At 36.9% G+C, this 18,829-nt stretch overlaps 1 protein-coding gene across 1 annotated transcript in view; it reads left to right on the forward strand.

Annotated features, from left to right (window-relative positions):
- TINAG (tubulointerstitial nephritis antigen) overlaps positions 1-18,829 on the forward strand; it is a 94,716-nt gene that overhangs the window by 47,829 nt on the left and 28,058 nt on the right. Inside the window, exon 9 of the mRNA XM_019931386.3 lies at positions 8,920-9,043. Coding sequence (XP_019786945.1) covers positions 8,920-9,043 — 124 coding nt within the window. The remainder of the gene's footprint in view (positions 1-8,919; positions 9,044-18,829) is intronic.

Consider the following 18,829-nt stretch of genomic DNA (forward strand, 5'->3'; position numbering starts at 1 on the left):
GTTCAGCAACATTTATGATAAAAACTCTCTAGAAAGTGGGCATAGAGGAAACCTACCTCAACATAATAAAAGCCATATATGGCAAACCCACAGCGAGCATCATACTCGATGGTGAAAAATTGAAAGCATTTCCTCTAAGATTAGGAACAAGACAAGGATGTCTACTCTCACCACTATTATTCAACATAGTTTTGGAAGTCCTAGCCATGGCAATCAGAGAAGAAAAAGAAATGAAAGGAATACAAATTGGAAAAGAAAAAGTAAAGTGTCACTGTTTGCAGATGACATGGTAGTATACATAGAGAATCCTAAAGATGCCACAGAAAACTACTAGATCTAATCAATGAATTTGGTAGTTGCAGGATACAAAATTAATGCACAGAAATCTCTTGCATTCCTATATACTAATGATGAAAAATGTGAAAGAGAAATTAAGGAAACACTCCCATTTACCATTGCAACAAAAGAATAAAATACGTAGGAATAAACCACCTAGGGAGACAAAATACCTGTATGCAGAAAACTATAAGACACTGCCTAAAGAATTTAAAGTTGATACCAGCAGATGGAGAGATATACGATATTCGTGGTTTGGAAGAATGAATATTGTGAAAATGACTATACTACTCAAAGCAATCTACAGATTCAATGCAATCCCTATCAAATTACCAAAGGCATTTTTTACAGAAAATTGAACAGAAAATTTAAAATTTGTATGGAGAAAAAAAGACCCCAAATAGCCAATGCAGTCTTGAGGGAAAAAAAACAGAGCTAAAGGAATCAGACTCCCTGACTTCAGACTATAGTACAAAGCTACATTAATCAAGACAATATGGTACTGGCACAAAAACAGAATATAGATCAATGGAACAGGATTGAAAGCCCAGAGATAAACCCATGCACCAAAGTCAACTAATCTATTACAAAGGAGGCAAGGATATACAATGGAGAAAAGACAGTCTCTTCAATAAGTGGTGCTGGGAAAACTGGACAGCTAGATGTAAAAGAATGAAGTTAGAATACTCCTTAACACCATACACAAAAATAAACTTGAAATGGATTAAAGCCCTAAATGTAAGGCCAGACACTATAAAACTCTTAGAGGAAAGCATAGGAAGAACACTCTTTGACATAAATCACAGCAAGATATTTTTTGATCCACCTCCCAGAGTAATGGAAATAAAACCAAAAATAAACAAATGAGACCTAATGAAACTTAAAAGCTTTTGCACAGCAAAGGAAAACATAAACAAGACCAAAAGACAACCCTCAGAATGGGCGATAATATTTGCAAACGAATCAATGGACAAAGGATTAATATCCAAAATATATAAACAGCACATGCAGCTCAATATTAAAAAACAAACAACCTAATCCAAAAATGGGCAGAAGACCTAAATAGACATCTTCTCCAAGGAAGACATACAGATGGCCAAGAAGCACATGAAAAGCTGCTCAACATCACTAATTATTAGAGAAATGCAAATCAAAATTACAATGAGGTATCACCTCACACCGGTTAGAAAAGGCATCATCGGAAAACCTACAAACAACAAATGCTGGAGAGGGTGTGGAGCAAAGGGAACCCTCTTGCACTGTTGGTGGGAATGTAAATTGATACATCCACTATGGAGAACAGTATGGAGGTTCCTTAAAAAACTAAAATAGAATTACCATATGACCCAGCACCCAGAGAAAACTATAGTTCAAAAAGACACATACACCCCAATGTTCATTGCAGCACTATTTACAATAGCCAGGTCATGAAAGCAACCTAAATGCCCATTGACAGATGAATGGATAAAGAAGATGTTGTAAATATATAGAATGGAATATTACTCAGCGATAAAAAGGAACGAAATTTGGTCATTTGTTGAGACGTGGATGGATCTAGAGACTGTCATACAGAGTGAAGTAAGTTAGAAAGAGAAAAACAAATATCGTATATTAACGCATATATGTGGAACTTAGAAAAATTGTACAGATGAACTGGTTTGCAGGGCAGAAATTGAGACACAGATGTAGAGAACAAATGTATGGGCACCAAGGCAGAAAGTGATGGAGGGTGGGGTGTGTGTGATGAATTGGGTGATTGGGATTGAGATGTATACACTGATGTGTATAAAATTGATGACTAATAAGAACCTGCTATATAAAAAAATAAATAAAAGAAAATTCAAAAATTAAAAATAAAATAAAATGTGTGCAAGAGGAAAAAAAAATGATGATGAGGTGAGGAGTCAAGGTGGTGGTGTGGGAAGATGCAGAGTTAGTGTCTCCTCACAACTAGTGTCTCATCACAACTAGTCTGCCGGTCACGGTCAGGGACTCTGACCCCCAGGGAGATGGGAGGAATTCCAAAATGAACCGGTAGGACATAGGGGGGACCGTAGGTGGAGGAGAAATAGAGGCCAGACAAGATCAGCCTCCCTGAGGCCAGGGAGATCAGGAGAAGCAGGTGGGATGGACTCTCTGGGAAGAGCGAGAGAGGAGCTGAGGGCGATCACCTGGTCCATTCGGGCAGTGAAGCCTGCTGAGTTCTGAAGCCGCTTCCCCCACCCCCATCCAAAGCCCCATTCAGGCCTCTTGGGTCCTGGGGGCTTAGGAGGGAGGCTGGGGAGATCCGGAGAGGCAGGTGAGAGAGGCCCTGCAGGAGAAGAAGAGGGCAATTGCCTGGCCCACTCAGGCATGGGGAGCCTGCTGAGCTCCCTGCCCAGTCCCTTGTCCTCAAAACCCCCCTTCCCTCACCCTCCCCCCACCAGCTGCATTGGTCCTGGGGGCATAGGAGGGAGGCTGGGGAGATCAGGACAGGCAGGCGGGAGGAGCCCTCCCAGACCACAGATCAGAGGTGCAGGAGAGGAGAGGAGGGCATTTGTCCTGCCCTCTCGAGCCCAGGAAGACTGCTAGCCCCCCAGGTCAGGTTCCCTCTCCCTGAGACTGGGCTGGGTAGCATGCCTGGGCCCCTTTTGTTCCTTGAACCTAAGCCCCACCCCCCACATCTCCCAGGGCCTTTTCCAGCCCTGTGGGTCTTGAGCATTGGCCCCGCCCAATACCCAAACCTCACCCTTGCTTAGGCCACACTCTCCACAGCCAAGGCCTTTATCCCTCCACTGGTTTTTGTTTTTCCATTCCCTCCTCCTCTTTTTTTTTATTGTGGTACTGATGTAACTTCCAGTTATTGATTCATCTATATTTTTATTTTAAAGTTTTTCAAACATATCTATTGTTTCCAATTGTAATTTTATTTTTTACTTTGTTATTTCTCTTGCTCTTTTTTTTTTTTTTTTTGCCACACCACACAGCTTGCAGGATCTTGATTTATGACTGTGTGGTTGGGGAGAAGCTCCTGTGGTGGGAGCTCCGAGTCTGAACCACTGGACTAACAGAGAACCTCCAACTCCAGGGAATATTCATTGGAGAGAGGTCTCACAGAGTACCTCATCTCAGCACCAAGACCCAGCTCTACCCAACAGCCTAGAAACTCCAGTGCTGGAAGCTTCAGACCAAATAGCCAGTAAGACAGAAACACAATCACACTCATTAAAAAAAAAAAAAATTAGATGGCAAAAAAATATGTCACAGATGAAGGAGCAAGGTAAAAACCTATAAGACCAAGTAAATGAAGAGAAATAGGCAGTCTACCTGAAAAATAATTCAAAGTAATGATAATACAGACAATCCAGAATCTCAGAAATAGAATGGAAGCATGGATTGAGAAAATACAAGAAATGCTTAACAAAGATCTAGAAGAACTAAAGAACAAACAAACAGATGTGAACAACACAATAACTGAAATGAAAACTACAACAGAAGGAATCAATAACAGAATAATGGAGGCAGAAGAACAAATAAGTGAGCTGGAAGACAAAATGGTGGAAATAACTGCCAAGGAGCAGAATAAAGTAAAAAGAATGAAGACAAGCTCAGAGACCTCTGGGACAACACTAAATGCACTGACATTTGAATTATAGGGGTCCCAGAAGAAGAGAAAAAGAAAGGGTCTGAGAAAATATTTGAAGAGATTATACTGGAAAACTTCCTTAACATGGGAAAGGAAATAGTCACCCAAGTCCAGGAAGCACACAGAGTTACATAAAGGATAAACCCTAGGAAAAACACAGCAAGACACACATTAATCAAACTAGCAAAAATTAAATTCCAAGAAAAAATATTAAAAGTGGCAAGGGAAAAACAAAAATTAATGTACAAAGGAATCCCCATAAGGATAACAGCTGATTTTTCAGTGGAAACTCTGCAGGCCAGAAGGGAGTGGCAAGATATACTTAAAGTGATGAAAGAGAAAAATCTACAACCAAGATTACTCTACCCAGCAAGGGTCTCCTTCAGATTCAATAGAGAAGTCAAAAGTTTTTCAGACAAACAAAAACTAAGAGAATTCAGCACCATCAAACCAGCTTTACAACAAATGATAAAGAAACTTCTCTAAGCAAGAAACACAAGAGAAGGAAAATACCCACAAAAACAAACCCCAAACAATTAAGAAAATTGTAATAGTAACATACATACTGATAATAACCTTAAATGTAAATGGATTAAATGCCCCAACCAAAAGACACAGACTGGCTGAAGGGATACAAAAACAAAACTCATATATATGCTGTCTACAAGAGACCCACTGCAGACCTAGGGACACATACAGACTGAAAGTGAAGGGATGGAAAAAGATATTCCATGCAAATGGAAATTAAAAGAAACCTGGAATAGCAACACTCATATCAGATAAAATAGACTTTAAAATAAAGACTGTTACAAGAGATAAGGAGGGACACTACATAATGATCAAAGGATCAATCCAAGAAGATATAACAACTATAAATATTTATGCACCCAACATAGGAGCACCCCAATACATAAGGCAAATGCTAACAACCATGAAAGAAGAAATCGACAGTAACACAATAATAGTAGGGGACATTAACACCCCACTTACACCAATGGACAGATCATCCAAACAGAAAATAAATAAGGAAACACAAGCTTTAAATGACACAATAGACCAGATAGAACTAATAGATATTTATAGAACATTCCACCCAAAAGTGTCAGAATACACTTTCTTCTCAAGTGCACGTGGAACATTCTCCAAGATGGATCACATCTTGGGTCAAAACTCAAGCCTCAGAAAATTTAAGAAAATTGAAATCATATCAAGCATCTTTTCTGACTACAACTTTATGAGATTGGAAATCAATTGCAGGAAAAAACTGTAAAAAAAGCAAATACCTGGAGGCTAAATAGTGCACTACTAAATAACCAAGAGATCGCTGAAGAAATCAAAGAAGAAATTTAAAAAATACATAGAAACAAATGACAATGAAAACATGATGACCCAAAACTTATGGGATGCAGCAAAAGCAGTTCTATGAGGGAAGTTTATAGCAATTCAATCTCACCTCAAGAAACAAGAAAAATCACAAATAAAAAATGTAACCCTACACTTAAAACAACTAGGGAGAGAAGAACAAAGAAAATCCAAAGTCAACAGAAGGGAAGAATAGAGATCAGAGCAAAAATAAATGAAATAGAAACAAAGAAAACAATAGCAAAGATCAATAAAACTAAAAGTGCGTTCTTTGAGAAGAAAAACAAAATTGATAGACCCTTAGCCAGACTCATTAAGAAAAAAAGGGAGAGGATACAAATCAATAAAATTAGAAATGAAAAATAGGAAATCACTACTGACACTGTAGAAATCAAAGGATTATAAGAGACTACTATAAAGAACTATATGCCAATAAAATAGACAACCATGGAGAAATGGACAAGTTCTTGGAAAGGTACAATTTTCCAAGATTGAACCAGGAAGAATTAGAAAATATAAACAGACCAATAAAAAGTAATGAAATTGAAACCATAATTAGAAATCTTCCAACAAACAAAAGTCCAGGACCAGATGGCTTCACAGGCAAATTCTATCAAACATTCAGAGAAGAGCTAACAGTGACACTTCTCAAACTCTTCCAAAAAATTGCAGAGGGAGAAACACTCCCAAATCCATTCAATGAAGCCACCATCACCCTGACACCAAAACCAGAAGAAGATATCACAAAAAAGAAAATTATAGACCAATATCACTGATGAACATAGATGCAAAAATCCTCAACAAAATACTAGCAAACAGAATCCAACAGCACATTAAAAGGATCATACACCATGATCAAGTGGAATTTATCCCAAGGATGCAAGGATTCTTCAATAGACACAAGTCAATCAATGTGATACACCACATTAACAAATTAAGGAATAAAAACCATATGATCATCTCAATAGATGCAGAAAATCTTTTGACAAAATTCAATACCATTTATGATAAAAACTCTCTAGAAAATGAGCATAGAGGGAACCTACCTCAACATAATAAAGGCCATATATGGCAAACCCACAGCAAGCATCATACTCAATGGTGAAAAATTGAAAGTATTTCCACTAGGATCAGGAACAAGCCAAAGATATCTACTCTCACCACTATTATTCAACATAGTTTTGGAAGTCCTAGCCATGGCAATCAGAGAAGAAAAAGAAATAAAAGGAATACAAATTGGAAAAGAGGAAGTAAAACTGTCACTATTTGCTGACGACATGATACTATACAGAGAAAATCCTAAAGATGCCCCCAGAAAACTACTAGAACTAATCAATGAATTTGGTAAGGTTGCAGGATACAAAATTAATGCACAGAAATCTCTGCCATTCCTACACACCAACAATGAAAAATCAGAAAGAGAAATTAGGGAAACACTCCCATTTACCATTGCAACAGAAAGAATAAAATACCTAAGAATAAACCTGCCTAAGGAGGCAAAAGACTTGTACTCAGAAAACTATAAAACATTGATGAAAGAAATCAAAGATGACATAAACAGATGGAGAAATATACCATGTTCTTGGATTGGAGGAATCAATATTGTGAAAATGACTATACTACCCAAAGCAATCTACAGATTCAGTGCAATCCCTATCAAACTACTGATGGCATTCTTCACAGAATTAGAACAAAAAATCTTACAATTCATATGGAAACAGAAAAGACCTCAAATTGCCAAAGCCATCTTGACAAAGAAAAACGGAGCTGGAGGAATCAGGCTCTCTGACTTCAAACTATACCACAAAGCTACAGTAATCAAGACAATATGGTACTGGCCCAAAAACATAAATATAGATCAATGGTACAGAATAGACTGCCCAGAGATAAGCCCACGCACATACGGACACCTAATTTATGACAAAGGAGGCAAGAACATACAATGGAGAAAAGACAGCCTCTTCAATAAGTGGTGCTGGGAAAACTGGACAGCTACATGTAAAAGAATGAAATTAGAACACTACCTAACACCAGACACAAAAATAAACTCCAAATGGATGTAAGACTTAAATGTAAGACTGGACACTATAAAACTTTTAGAGGAAAACAGGAAAAACACTCTTTGACATAAACCACAGCAAGATCTTTTTTGACCCACCTCCTAGAGTAACGGAAATAAAAACAAAAATAAACAAATGGAACTTCATTAAACTTAAAAGCTTTTGCACAGCAAAGGAAATCATAAACAAGACAAAAAGACAAACCTCAGAATGGGAGAAAATATTTGCAAATGAGACAACTGACAAAGGATTAATCTCCAAAATATACAAACAGCTCATGGAGCTCAATATCAAAAAACCAAACAATCCAGTTAAAAAGTGGGCAGAAGACTTACATAGACATTTCACCAAGGAAGACATACAGATATCCATGAGGCACATGAAAAGATACTAATCACTAATTATTAGAGAAATGCAAATCAAAACTACAATGAGGTATCATCTCACACCAGTCAGAATGGCCATTATCAAAAAAGCTAGAAAGAATAAGTGTTGGAATGAGTGTGGTGAAAAGGGAACCCTCCTACACTGTTGGTGGGAATGTAAATTGATACAACCACTATGGTAAACAGTATGGGGGTTCCTTAAAAAAGTAAAAATAGAACTACCATATGACCAGCAATCTCACTGCTGGGTATATACCCTGAGTAAACCATAATTCAAAAGGAGACATGCACCACAATGTTCATTGCAGCACTATTTACAATGGCTAAGACATGGAGCCAACATAGATGTCCATCAACAGATGAATGGATGAAGAAGATGTGGCACATATATACAAAGGAATATTATTCGGCCATAAAAAGAAATGAAATTGAGTTATTTGTAGTGAGGTGGATGGACCTAGAGTCTGTCATACAGAGTGAAGTCAGTCAGAAAAAGAAAAACAAATACTGTATGGTAATGCATATATATAGAATCTAAAAAAAAAAAAAATGGTACTGACGAACTTAGTTGTAGGACAGGGACAAAGAGGTAGACATAGAGAATGGACTTGATGACATGGGGTGGGAGGGCAAAGCTGGGGTGAAGTGAGAGTAGCATCGACATATATACACTACCGAATATAAAATAGTTGGCTGGTGGGAAGTAGCAGCATAGCACAGGGAGATCAGCTCAGTGCTTTGTCATGACTTAGAGGGGTGGGATAGGGAGGATGGGAGGGAGGGTCAAAAGGGAGGGCATATGGAGACATGTGTATGTATATGGCTGATACACTTTTTTGTGCAACAGAAACTAACATGGTATTGTGAAGCAATTATACTCCAATAAAGATCTATTAAAAAAATAGATGGCATTCTAAAAGTATAATGTGACCTTAAGTAATATTCTAAGTAGCTAAAAGTTATTTTTATAAGAGAACAAGAAAATATTGCAGCCAATTAAGTAGGAAAGAAAATTAGGCTGAATTGCAAAATTCCTTCTTAGATTCTACCCCTGGCAATTTTCTCATTGACTATTCTGTGAGAATTTCTGGAAGCATTTAAAGATAATGGTTTAAAACTGTGTCATTTATCCTGTTGTGTTGTATTTTAGCCATAATGCAAGTCCATGAGGATTTCTTCAATTATAAGAAAGGGATATATAGACATGTTACCAGCACAAATGAAGAATCAGAAAAATATCAAAAGCTTCATACACATGCAGTCAAACTCACTGGGTAAGTCACTTTCTTAAAAATCTTCATTGAATGCTTTTGGAAAATAAAACTGAAAATAAGAGTATGTAGTGTGCATTTACGTTCTGGAATTCCTCTTGGTATGAGAGATTCTCATACAAATTGAAAATTATAAAAGGATTGACATTAGTTTAGTCAGTATTTTAAAGTCTGGTGGAAAAGTAACTCAATATTCTGGGAAAGGTAATTCTGTCTCTCACTTACTTGGGAATCCATCCTAAGAATCTGTTCTATGGATAAGGGACATTGATTACTGGAATAGATTCTGCATATGGAATAATCGAGGAAAGGGTACAAAACCACGGTGTATCAGGGTTTGGGGAGAAGGTTTTGGATGGAATAACAAATGGTAGAGATTAAGCAAGAAGAGAGGATAGAACCACCTTTCATTCAATGTAAGATTACTTTTTATATTTATGTGAGAATTGTAGAAATGAAATTTATCAAATTTGTAGGTCAAATACATTCAGCTCTGCAAGAGCAAGAAAGAGGTTCAAAATTTGGTTGCATTTCAAGAGTAAGTCATCTCACAAATAGACCTTACTCAGAGAGTGTGGTCCTTGGGGACCACTTTTTCAATTTCATTCTGACTCTGCCCAGTCTCCAAGCTTTCTCATGTCTCATTCCACTTCAGATGAAATGCTTACTGTCCCACTCTTCAGGTGATGATCTCAAAATTTTTCCTTTTATCTTGAATCACCAATAATGTGACCTTGTGCTCTTACCATGCATTGTATTTCACCAAAGAAATTCAAGCAATCAGGAAACAGTTCCCAGCATCACACGCTCTTCCCATAAGTACTCCTCCCTTTCTTCCCACTTTTCACAGAGTTGAACCTTCTCTGATCCTATCTAAACCCCTCTTGCTATAGTGTAGACCTCAACCTCTCTCCATATACAAGAATATTCAGAGGCAATTTTCCCATTTTCTTCTCTGTAATCAATTTTATTTTTCCCACCATACAAATGTGCCATTATTTCTCAGATATTATGAAAGACAAACAAAACAACAAAAAAATTTTCTCTCATCTTCACTTCCTCTACATTCCTTTTATGTTCTTTCCATACAGTAAATTCTTAGCGAGACTCATCTGTACTCACTTTCTTCACTTCTTCTCTGCCCATTTTTTTCTTAAACCTCTCCAATCACTTTTTTTTACTTCCTTCCTCCTCTTCACAACAGTACCTGGGTCAAGGTTCTCAGCGACGTCCCCATTGTTATATTCATCTGTCAGAATACACACCTACCTGTCCCCTCCTTCTGGATTTTCCTTACTGCCGTGACTTTTCGAGGTTCTTTGCTCTTCTTTTTCCTTTTTCTATACTTCCATACTTCATGTTGGAGAGCCCCAGACTGAGGTCTTAGTCCCTTCTCCCCTCACTTATTTCCTGGTGAAGTCATCGGTCTCTGAGCTCATCCTGGCTTTGAGTCCCATCGAACCCTGACACTGGTTGAATTTATATCTCCAGCCCAGACCTGATCCTGACCTCCAGACTCATCCATTCCAAGGCCTCCTGGACACCTCCACCTGGGTACCTAATGGATGGCTCACATTCAGTGCTTCCAAAACGGAACCCCTGATCTCCCCCTTTACACTTACCACACAGCATCTACCGTCTCCTTCTTAGCTGATGACCATACAATCTTTCCATGTGCTCTCACTGGAAACCTTAGAATCATCCTTTATTCTCCTTGCCACTCACTCTTAAGATGTTGGAAACTCCGTTGGTTCTTTTAACTTATACCCAGAATCCAACCACTTTTCACCATCTAAATTATCTCCACCCTTGCCTGAACCACCATTACCCATCATTTTGTACATGGGTTACTGGAGAAGCTTCTAACAGCTCCTTTTGCATTTAAGTTTGCCCTGGACAGTCTATTCTCAACAGAGAAATCAGTGTGTTCTTTTAGAGCATTAATCAGATTTCATCACTCCTTTGATCAGAACCCTACAATAGAAAGTAAGAAAGTGATCTGATCTCAATTTCTGTTCACCTGTACCTTGTTCTTCCTGATCTCCTGCTCCATTATATTTCAGACACCCACACCCAGAGTCTTTCCCTGTGCCTACACTGATCCTTTATCAGACATCTGATTCCTTAGTGTCTGTGTCTCCATCTAGTCTTTGCACAGATCTCATCTTCTCAGCATGACATCCCTGACTGTCCTATTTAATACTGCCACCTGCCCTCTGCTTCAGCACCTCTGATCCCCCTCACCTGATCTATTTAAAATTGTTTCCATAACAATGATCACTTTCCAACATACTAATTTAATTAGCTTTTGATGATTGTGTATTGTCTGTCTCCCTTACTAGAACGAAGCTCCGTGAGAGCAGGCGTCTATCTTATTGGCTGAAGTAGCCAAAGCATACAATTCTGGTCCTTCATACACCTCATGCTTTTTCTATTCAAATAATGAATTTTTTTTAGCATACTCTATACTAGTTCTAGCCTGATACTCATCTTTCAATGAGGTAGCTGCTCAGCTTCGATTGGTTTGTAATTCTTGGACCCACACTCATCTGATCAACTCTGCCCCTATTTCTCAGCCCAGAGAGCTTTGTGGGACTCACAATAAATGCCCTCCAGTGGTCTTTGCTGCCATGTGCTACCCTTTGCCTTTCCTTTTTGCTTCACCTTCATCTTTCAACCATTGCCCCTGGTGGCTTGGCCAGGACTTGGGCAGCCCAGTGGGCTCCCAGTGTGACTTCTTCTTCAGCTGATCCCCCCAGGGTAGGATGGGGAGGGACTGACAGTCTGATCACCTAGCCTTGCTCATGGCCCTTGCTATAAACAGCTTGAGGGAGTAGTTCTGGATTGTCCCACATACTTTTAAAGGGAAAAAATTCCTATTCAGGTCTAGAGGGGGAGGGAGAGTGTTGCGGTGAGTCTTGTTCTCAGAATCTACTTTTGCTTTGATACAGAACAAAATGTGTTTTTTTCCATTATTCCTCAAAGTTGTTTATTGTTTTTGGGGGGGTGGATTGTGGCTGTTTGCCTGGTTTACTAAAGATAGAAGGAAGGTACTACTGAGGTTTTAAAACTTGTTTCGTTTTATTTTGTTTTCCCCTTCTTAGCTGTTCAGTGACTTTTCAGGAAGGCAAATGGAATAAGAATGCCTTTATACTGCCACTGGAACTGGGAATTCAGTGCCACCTGAGTTCTGTTTTCCTTCAGTTTGAAAGTCATATTTCTTCTAAACCCCTCCTTCCTATGTATGTTTCATTATCAATTTTTGTTTTCTCTAGTAATATCCGTGATTTGGAAAAAAATTTTCCCACACACTTGGTAATTGAAATAATTTTTCCTATCATTCAGAGAACTCTGGAAATGGCAACATTGATGTGGTGTCTTCCTTGATTTATCAGAACTGATCCTTTATCATCTCTATCATGTATTTAAACATGCTGGTCATGTTTTCTTCATTCTACTTCTAAATTTATTCATGTTGAGGTTGAACAAATTATGAATGTGTTTCTATTTAATCACTCTGCACTGTTTGTATATTTTCCGTGTACAGTGTGTCAGTTGCAGTAATGTGTTCACTTTTATAAACTCCTAGAAGATTGAGACATTTATAAATTTACCTCACATGTGTGACAATTAACAAGGTTAATTCTGCTAGTAGGCAAGCAACTTCTGGAGAATTTGTTTATTTTTCAGAAATATTTTAGGTCCCCTAGGCATTGTTAAATGCCCTGGAGCAGTAGATTTTAATTCATTTCTCTATTAGTAATTCCTGATTTGGTAATTACTGTATTTAGAAAGTGAATGCATCAGTGAATTAGAGAGGAATCAAATAGCCCAAGTAAGTTAATGTTCCTTATCAGAGAGCTTAATGTACTTCATAGAAGTACTTTACAAATTTATCGCAACAAATTCTATTTGCTGTCCATTCTGTTAAAGACAAAGTTATTAGATTTAACTTACATGAACAAATAAATTTAAACTTCTATTGAATGCTCATCACTGGGGAATACAAGGAGGATTAATACATAGTCCTGCTCTTAAGGAGTTTAGGGAATAAGGTAGAGACATTCACAACTGCTTCTGGCATATATTTCCATGCATATAGGGTTTTACATATATAAAACACAGAATAGTGATAGGTAGATATACATTTGTAATGCCTTTCTTTGTTCCTCATAATTTTAGTTCACTCCTCTCTCTTCTCTTTCCATAACCTCTGTCTAACCCTGTTATGGATACTGAAGTCATAAAAGCATTTAATTGAATTAAAAACTCCAGATGTTTTGAAACATGGCATTATTTTATATACCAATAATAAGAATAAAATATTACCAATTATACTAAACAACTCCATAGATTGTTAGATTGATTTCAATTTTTGAGATGCTAAAATGTGGGGAAAAAAGAGTGTCATATAATAAAAAAATATGATATATAAGATTTTCATCGTGGCCAATGTTCTTTATGTTATGGTTCTATTCCACATCTCTTTATACATTGCAGTTCATCTTGTGACCCTGTCCACCAAAGGTTCTGAGCTTTCTTGAAACCCTCACTCGGAAGTTTATAAAGCAGTGCATTAAAGCCATTTACTTTTGTATATGATTCCAGGAATTACCACTATGACAAATGAAAAAAAAATACTAGCAGTCAGACATTTTAGAAAATTAAGGGAAATAATGGGGATAAATCACTGTCAATCCTGCTTATATGACAGAATTTTATTGAGGATTGAGTCTATCTTTACAGAAGAGAACAATAAAATCATTTTAGGACATATTTTTGGCATCATTCAATAATGTTTTATGTGAAAGTTTATTTATTCAGCAAACATTTATTGAGTACATCTATCTTCCGGATGTGGTTTTAGAAGTAGGGATACATCAGGAAACAAAATAGACACAGATCCTGGTCTTCATCAAATTTATATTCTACAAATTGATATATAGCTGTTAGGCAAATACAATAGTATTTTATAAAAGGCCAGAGTTTTGGTGCTAAAGTTTGGGTGTGTGTGTCTGGTGTCAACAATATCAAATTTTTAATGCATAAATATTGAGTAGTGACTCAGAGAGAGAGAAGACAAACAACTGGGAAATGGAGGCCAAAAGGAAAGTAAACATGAAAACAGTCTGAGAAGAACAGAGGAAAGAATAACAAAAATGTTTTCAAGTAGATTGTGAATGAGAATTGCAGTTTTTAAAATTAAACCGAACACCCTAAAATAAATTTAAAATGTTGCAAAGTGATAGAAACTGGGCATGTTTCCAATAAATGACTGTGAAGACATTTATTTGGTTTGAGTAAATCATTAAGAATTCAAGTCAGAGATTTCTGTAAACTGTGATGCAAACCCATAATGGGACTTAAAATTGGGCACAGATAGAATGAATTATATATTTCTCTTTTCTATATATTCAACAAAAATTCAAAGAAAATCCATGTTGTTCCTGGTGCTGTGCTGAGTAGTAGGCATGATGAGAAAAAAAAAAGTCCTTGCTGTCACAGTGCAACTAGATATTAACCCAAAACACACAAAAATGTAAAGTTATGCCACATTTCATAAAGGCAGGGAAGAAAGTGGTAAGAGGATGCTTAGTACTTGATCTAGGGACTTCCCGGGTGGCGCAGTGGGTAAGACTATGCACTCCCAATGCAGGAGGCCCAGGTTTGATCCCTGGTCAGGGAACTAGACCACACATGCATGCTGCAACTGAGTTCACATGCCACAACGAAGGAGCCCACATGCCGCAACTAAGGAGCCTGCCTAATGCAACTAAGACCTGGTGCAACCATGTAAATATAAATAAATAAATAAAAGAAAAAAGTACTTGATCTAGACCTGAGGATCCAGCAAATGTCCTTGAGGAAGAAAAGTATGAGCTAAGATTTATAGGTTGTTTAGCAGCAGGCAAATGGAGCAGCTTGTGTAAAGGCCCTGTGGTCAGAAGGATACAAAACACTATATGAATGCAAAGAATGCTGTGTTTGCTGAATCTTGGAAGGCAAGGACTTGTAGACCAGTTTATAGAATTTAGTCAAGGATGTTAAGTATTTCATTAAGGATCTTAAGAGCAAAGGGAAGTCACTGAAGAGATTTAAATAGGAAAGTGGCATGATCTTTCTTTTTATTTTTTAAAAGATTGCTTTAACTATAAAGAATGTGATATAAAAGGCAAATGGTGGTAATTCTAGTAGAAGACAACAGCCTGGACCTGGTAAGATAGTGAAAGAGTTGGGGAGATATGGGTGGATCAAGAAATATTTAAAGAGAAAAGCTGGAAGAAGGGATATGGATTTGGAATCGTGGTGGACAACAAAGTGGGGAAGGCAGTCACTACTGGGTCTGGTAATTTCAAGATGTCTTTGAGACATAAGAATGCTGATAGATGTCAGAGAAGACAGGTAGATATATTGATCTCAAGGTCATAGTAGAGACAAGGGTTGAAGATGGATGGTACTGAACAGAATAAGAAAAAAAGAAAGACTGATTGAGGTTAAGCCATGGGAAAATCCAGTATTTCATGACTGGCTAGAAAATGATGAGTCTACAAAAAGAAGGAGAGGCCAGTGAGGTTTTTTTAAATTTTAATTTATTTATTTTTAAATTTTATTTATCTATTTTTTTATACAGCACGTTCTTATTAGTTATCTATTTTATACATATTAGTGTATATATGTCAATCCCAATCTCCCAATTCATCCCAAAAGTGGCTAGTGTAAGATTTCGAGAAAACTGGGAAACTGTAAGGTTGGGATCCAGAGTCTGTGAAGACATTGGTCTTAGAGAAAGACTGAGTTACAAGTCTATTTTATCAGGAGAGAAGGAAGACAGGAGGTTAAATGAAACTTTTAACATTTAACGTAGTGGTAGGTTGAGGAAAATTCCTATCATATTTCTTCTTTTTTTTAGTCTCCAGGAAGCCGGAGGCAAGGTTATCTGTAGAGGGAAGAGGTGGTGGGAGGATACATGATCAGAAATTTGAGAATAGAGGTGGTTTGCAATCGTCCTCTGGATGTTTAGGTGAGGGAGTTGCCCCAGGAACCTACCTACAGGAATTGCCTCGTGTTGCTAATGGCACCATTCTGCCCTCTTGTATGTGCTTTCTGCAGTTGTAGTCAGCCACTTGGCTGGATGCAAAGAGAAGTGGGTAGTTGAGTTCATACAAGATGGACAGTTTTCCAGATGGGTGCAATGAGGAGTCAGAAAAACAAGGGGTTTAGGGTATGAGTATTGACCTAAGTGTTGCTGAGATGGTGAAAGCTTAATAAACCTGCTGAAAAGAGAGGGTTGATGGATTCAAAGAAAATAGAAAAATCATTGGACTAGAGACCATGGTGATTCTAATCGCTGTGATTTTTATGATTGTCTAACTTATTTTTCTTACCTTTTAGATTTTTAATCTTTTTATTGTTTATGAGAGAAAAGTAATCATGTAATAATGAGGTAATATTTTACAGATTATGAATACAGTGGTAGAGAGTGACTAAGTCATAATTTTATATGACTTAGTGCCTAATTATCTTGTAGTATTCATTGTCTGCTTTTAGATCCTAAATGTTTGATACCGGTCTATCTATCATCTATGTATCTACGTATCTATGTATCTATCATCTATCTATCTATCCATTTAAAGATAGTTGCTCCCAGAGACTATAAAAATAATGCTTTGTCTTGTAATAACGTATGAGGGAAGAGAATTAAAAAAAGAATATATATAAGTGGCCATCAACAGAGGAATGGGTAAAGATGATGTGGTACATATATACAAAGGAATATTAGCCATAAAAAAGAACAAAATAATGCCACCTGCAGCAACAAATGAACCTAGAGATTGCCATACTGAGTGAAGTAAGTCAGACACAGACAAATATCATATGATATCGCTTATATGTGAAATCTAAAAAAAGGGTACAAATGAACTTATTTACAAAATGGAAGTAGAGTTACGAATGCAGAAAACAAACTTATGGTTACCAGGGGATGGGAGGGAGGGATAAATTGGGAGATTGGGACTGACATATAAACACTACCATATATAAAATAGGTAACTAATAAGAACCTGCTGTATGTGTACAGCATTCTCTGTAATGGCCTATGTGGGAAAAGAATCTAAAAAAAAAAAAGAAGAGCAGATATATGTATATGTATAACTGATTCACTTCGCTGTACACCTGAAACTAACACAACAAGGTAAATCAATACACCAATAAAATTTTTTTTAAATATTTTAGGCTTGGCAAGGCATAAATTCCTGCTGCAAATAAACTCTGTCATTAGAACTCCAGAGAAGCCACAGATAATAAGTAAATAAATTAGATGTGGCCAAGTCCCAGTAAAACTTTATTTACAAAAATAAGTGGCCACTCAAGGCTCATAGTCTGTCAAAAACTGATACAAAATCAATCATAGCTCTTCTTAGTTACTAGTAAGTAGCATAAAATCAGGAAAATGACTTACAACTGTGAATATTGTACTTTTTTTCATAAATATTCTCTGATTTTGTTTGCTTGTAGGTTTTTGATTTCTCTTGTTTGCCTTTGTTCTTCATGTATTGTAGTGAAAGAATGCTAAACAAAACAGAATAAGTTTCAATTATGGTTTTTCTACTTATTAAATTTGGTTTGAATAACGTAAAAAAAGAATTGATATATTTATATATATGTATGTGTAACTGAATCACTTTACTGTACTAACACAACATTGCAAATCAACTATATTTCAATAACAATTTTAAAAATAATGCTTCAGAGTTAAATTTCTCATATATTTTCCCCATATTGTCTAAACATATAAACAGCAAGGACTCCAGGAGCATAAATCATTATTTAGTGAGATTATAAATTATTTAACATAGCTATATTGGGGCCACCCCTTGTTTTCCCCCATTCATCTTTTTTTCCTTCTTCTTTTCTGAATAACCACTAATGGTAAGCCTGAAATTTCATGCTATGTTATGTTTAACCCTTGGCAAATTGGTAAGTTCTAAGCAGAAGTTTTAATTAGAGGTTTTTAATGCATGGTGAAGTCCAAGACAGTAGAATGAAACTTTCAACTACACTTATTTAGAAAATGAAAATAAATATGTGATAATTAGTATAGACAATGCAAAGACATTTAATTTGGGTCTTGGGGTGCACTGGCTTGAATAACACTAGCTGCTACAATAAATAAACTCAAAATATTTAATAATTCAAATATCTTAAAGTTTATTTCTTATTCATATACTAGTTCAAGATGGGAGATCCTAGATTTGGAGTCACTTTCTTCCATATGGTTTCAGGGACTCCAAGCTCTTTCTACCTTGTTGCTCTGCCATCTCTTAGGGTCACATGTTTTGATTTTATTCTGCCTCTGGAAAATGAAGAAGAGCATGAGGAGGGCTTCTTAAATTCACTTCTTTTAAAGCCTTGACTCAGAAATGGCACTTACAAGTCCATTCACATTCATTTGGCTAAAACTCATTCACATGCCTCTACCCAGCTGCAAATGAGACTGGGAAGTATAAAAGATTTGGCAGCGAAGTTATAACATGAGAACAAATAGAGCTATAGTTTGGAGCAGAATTCCAAATTTGCATAAATTTTAAAGATAAAAACAAACAGAGACACAAATTTGAGTTTGTGGAGAGCTGACTTGATCTACATTTCTCAGACCCTCTGTGATTGTGTTCAGTTTTTAGAGAATCTTCACTGGGAAATTCTAAGAATTACTGCTTTACAAGACTGAATCAATTAATAAATGCATTTGGTACCAACTATATCCATAATCACTGAAGTAGTACTGTCACA

The sequence above is a fragment of the Tursiops truncatus genome, chromosome 10, assembly GCF_011762595.2.
Source record: "Tursiops truncatus isolate mTurTru1 chromosome 10, mTurTru1.mat.Y, whole genome shotgun sequence".
Lineage (NCBI taxonomy): Eukaryota > Metazoa > Chordata > Mammalia > Artiodactyla > Delphinidae > Tursiops > Tursiops truncatus.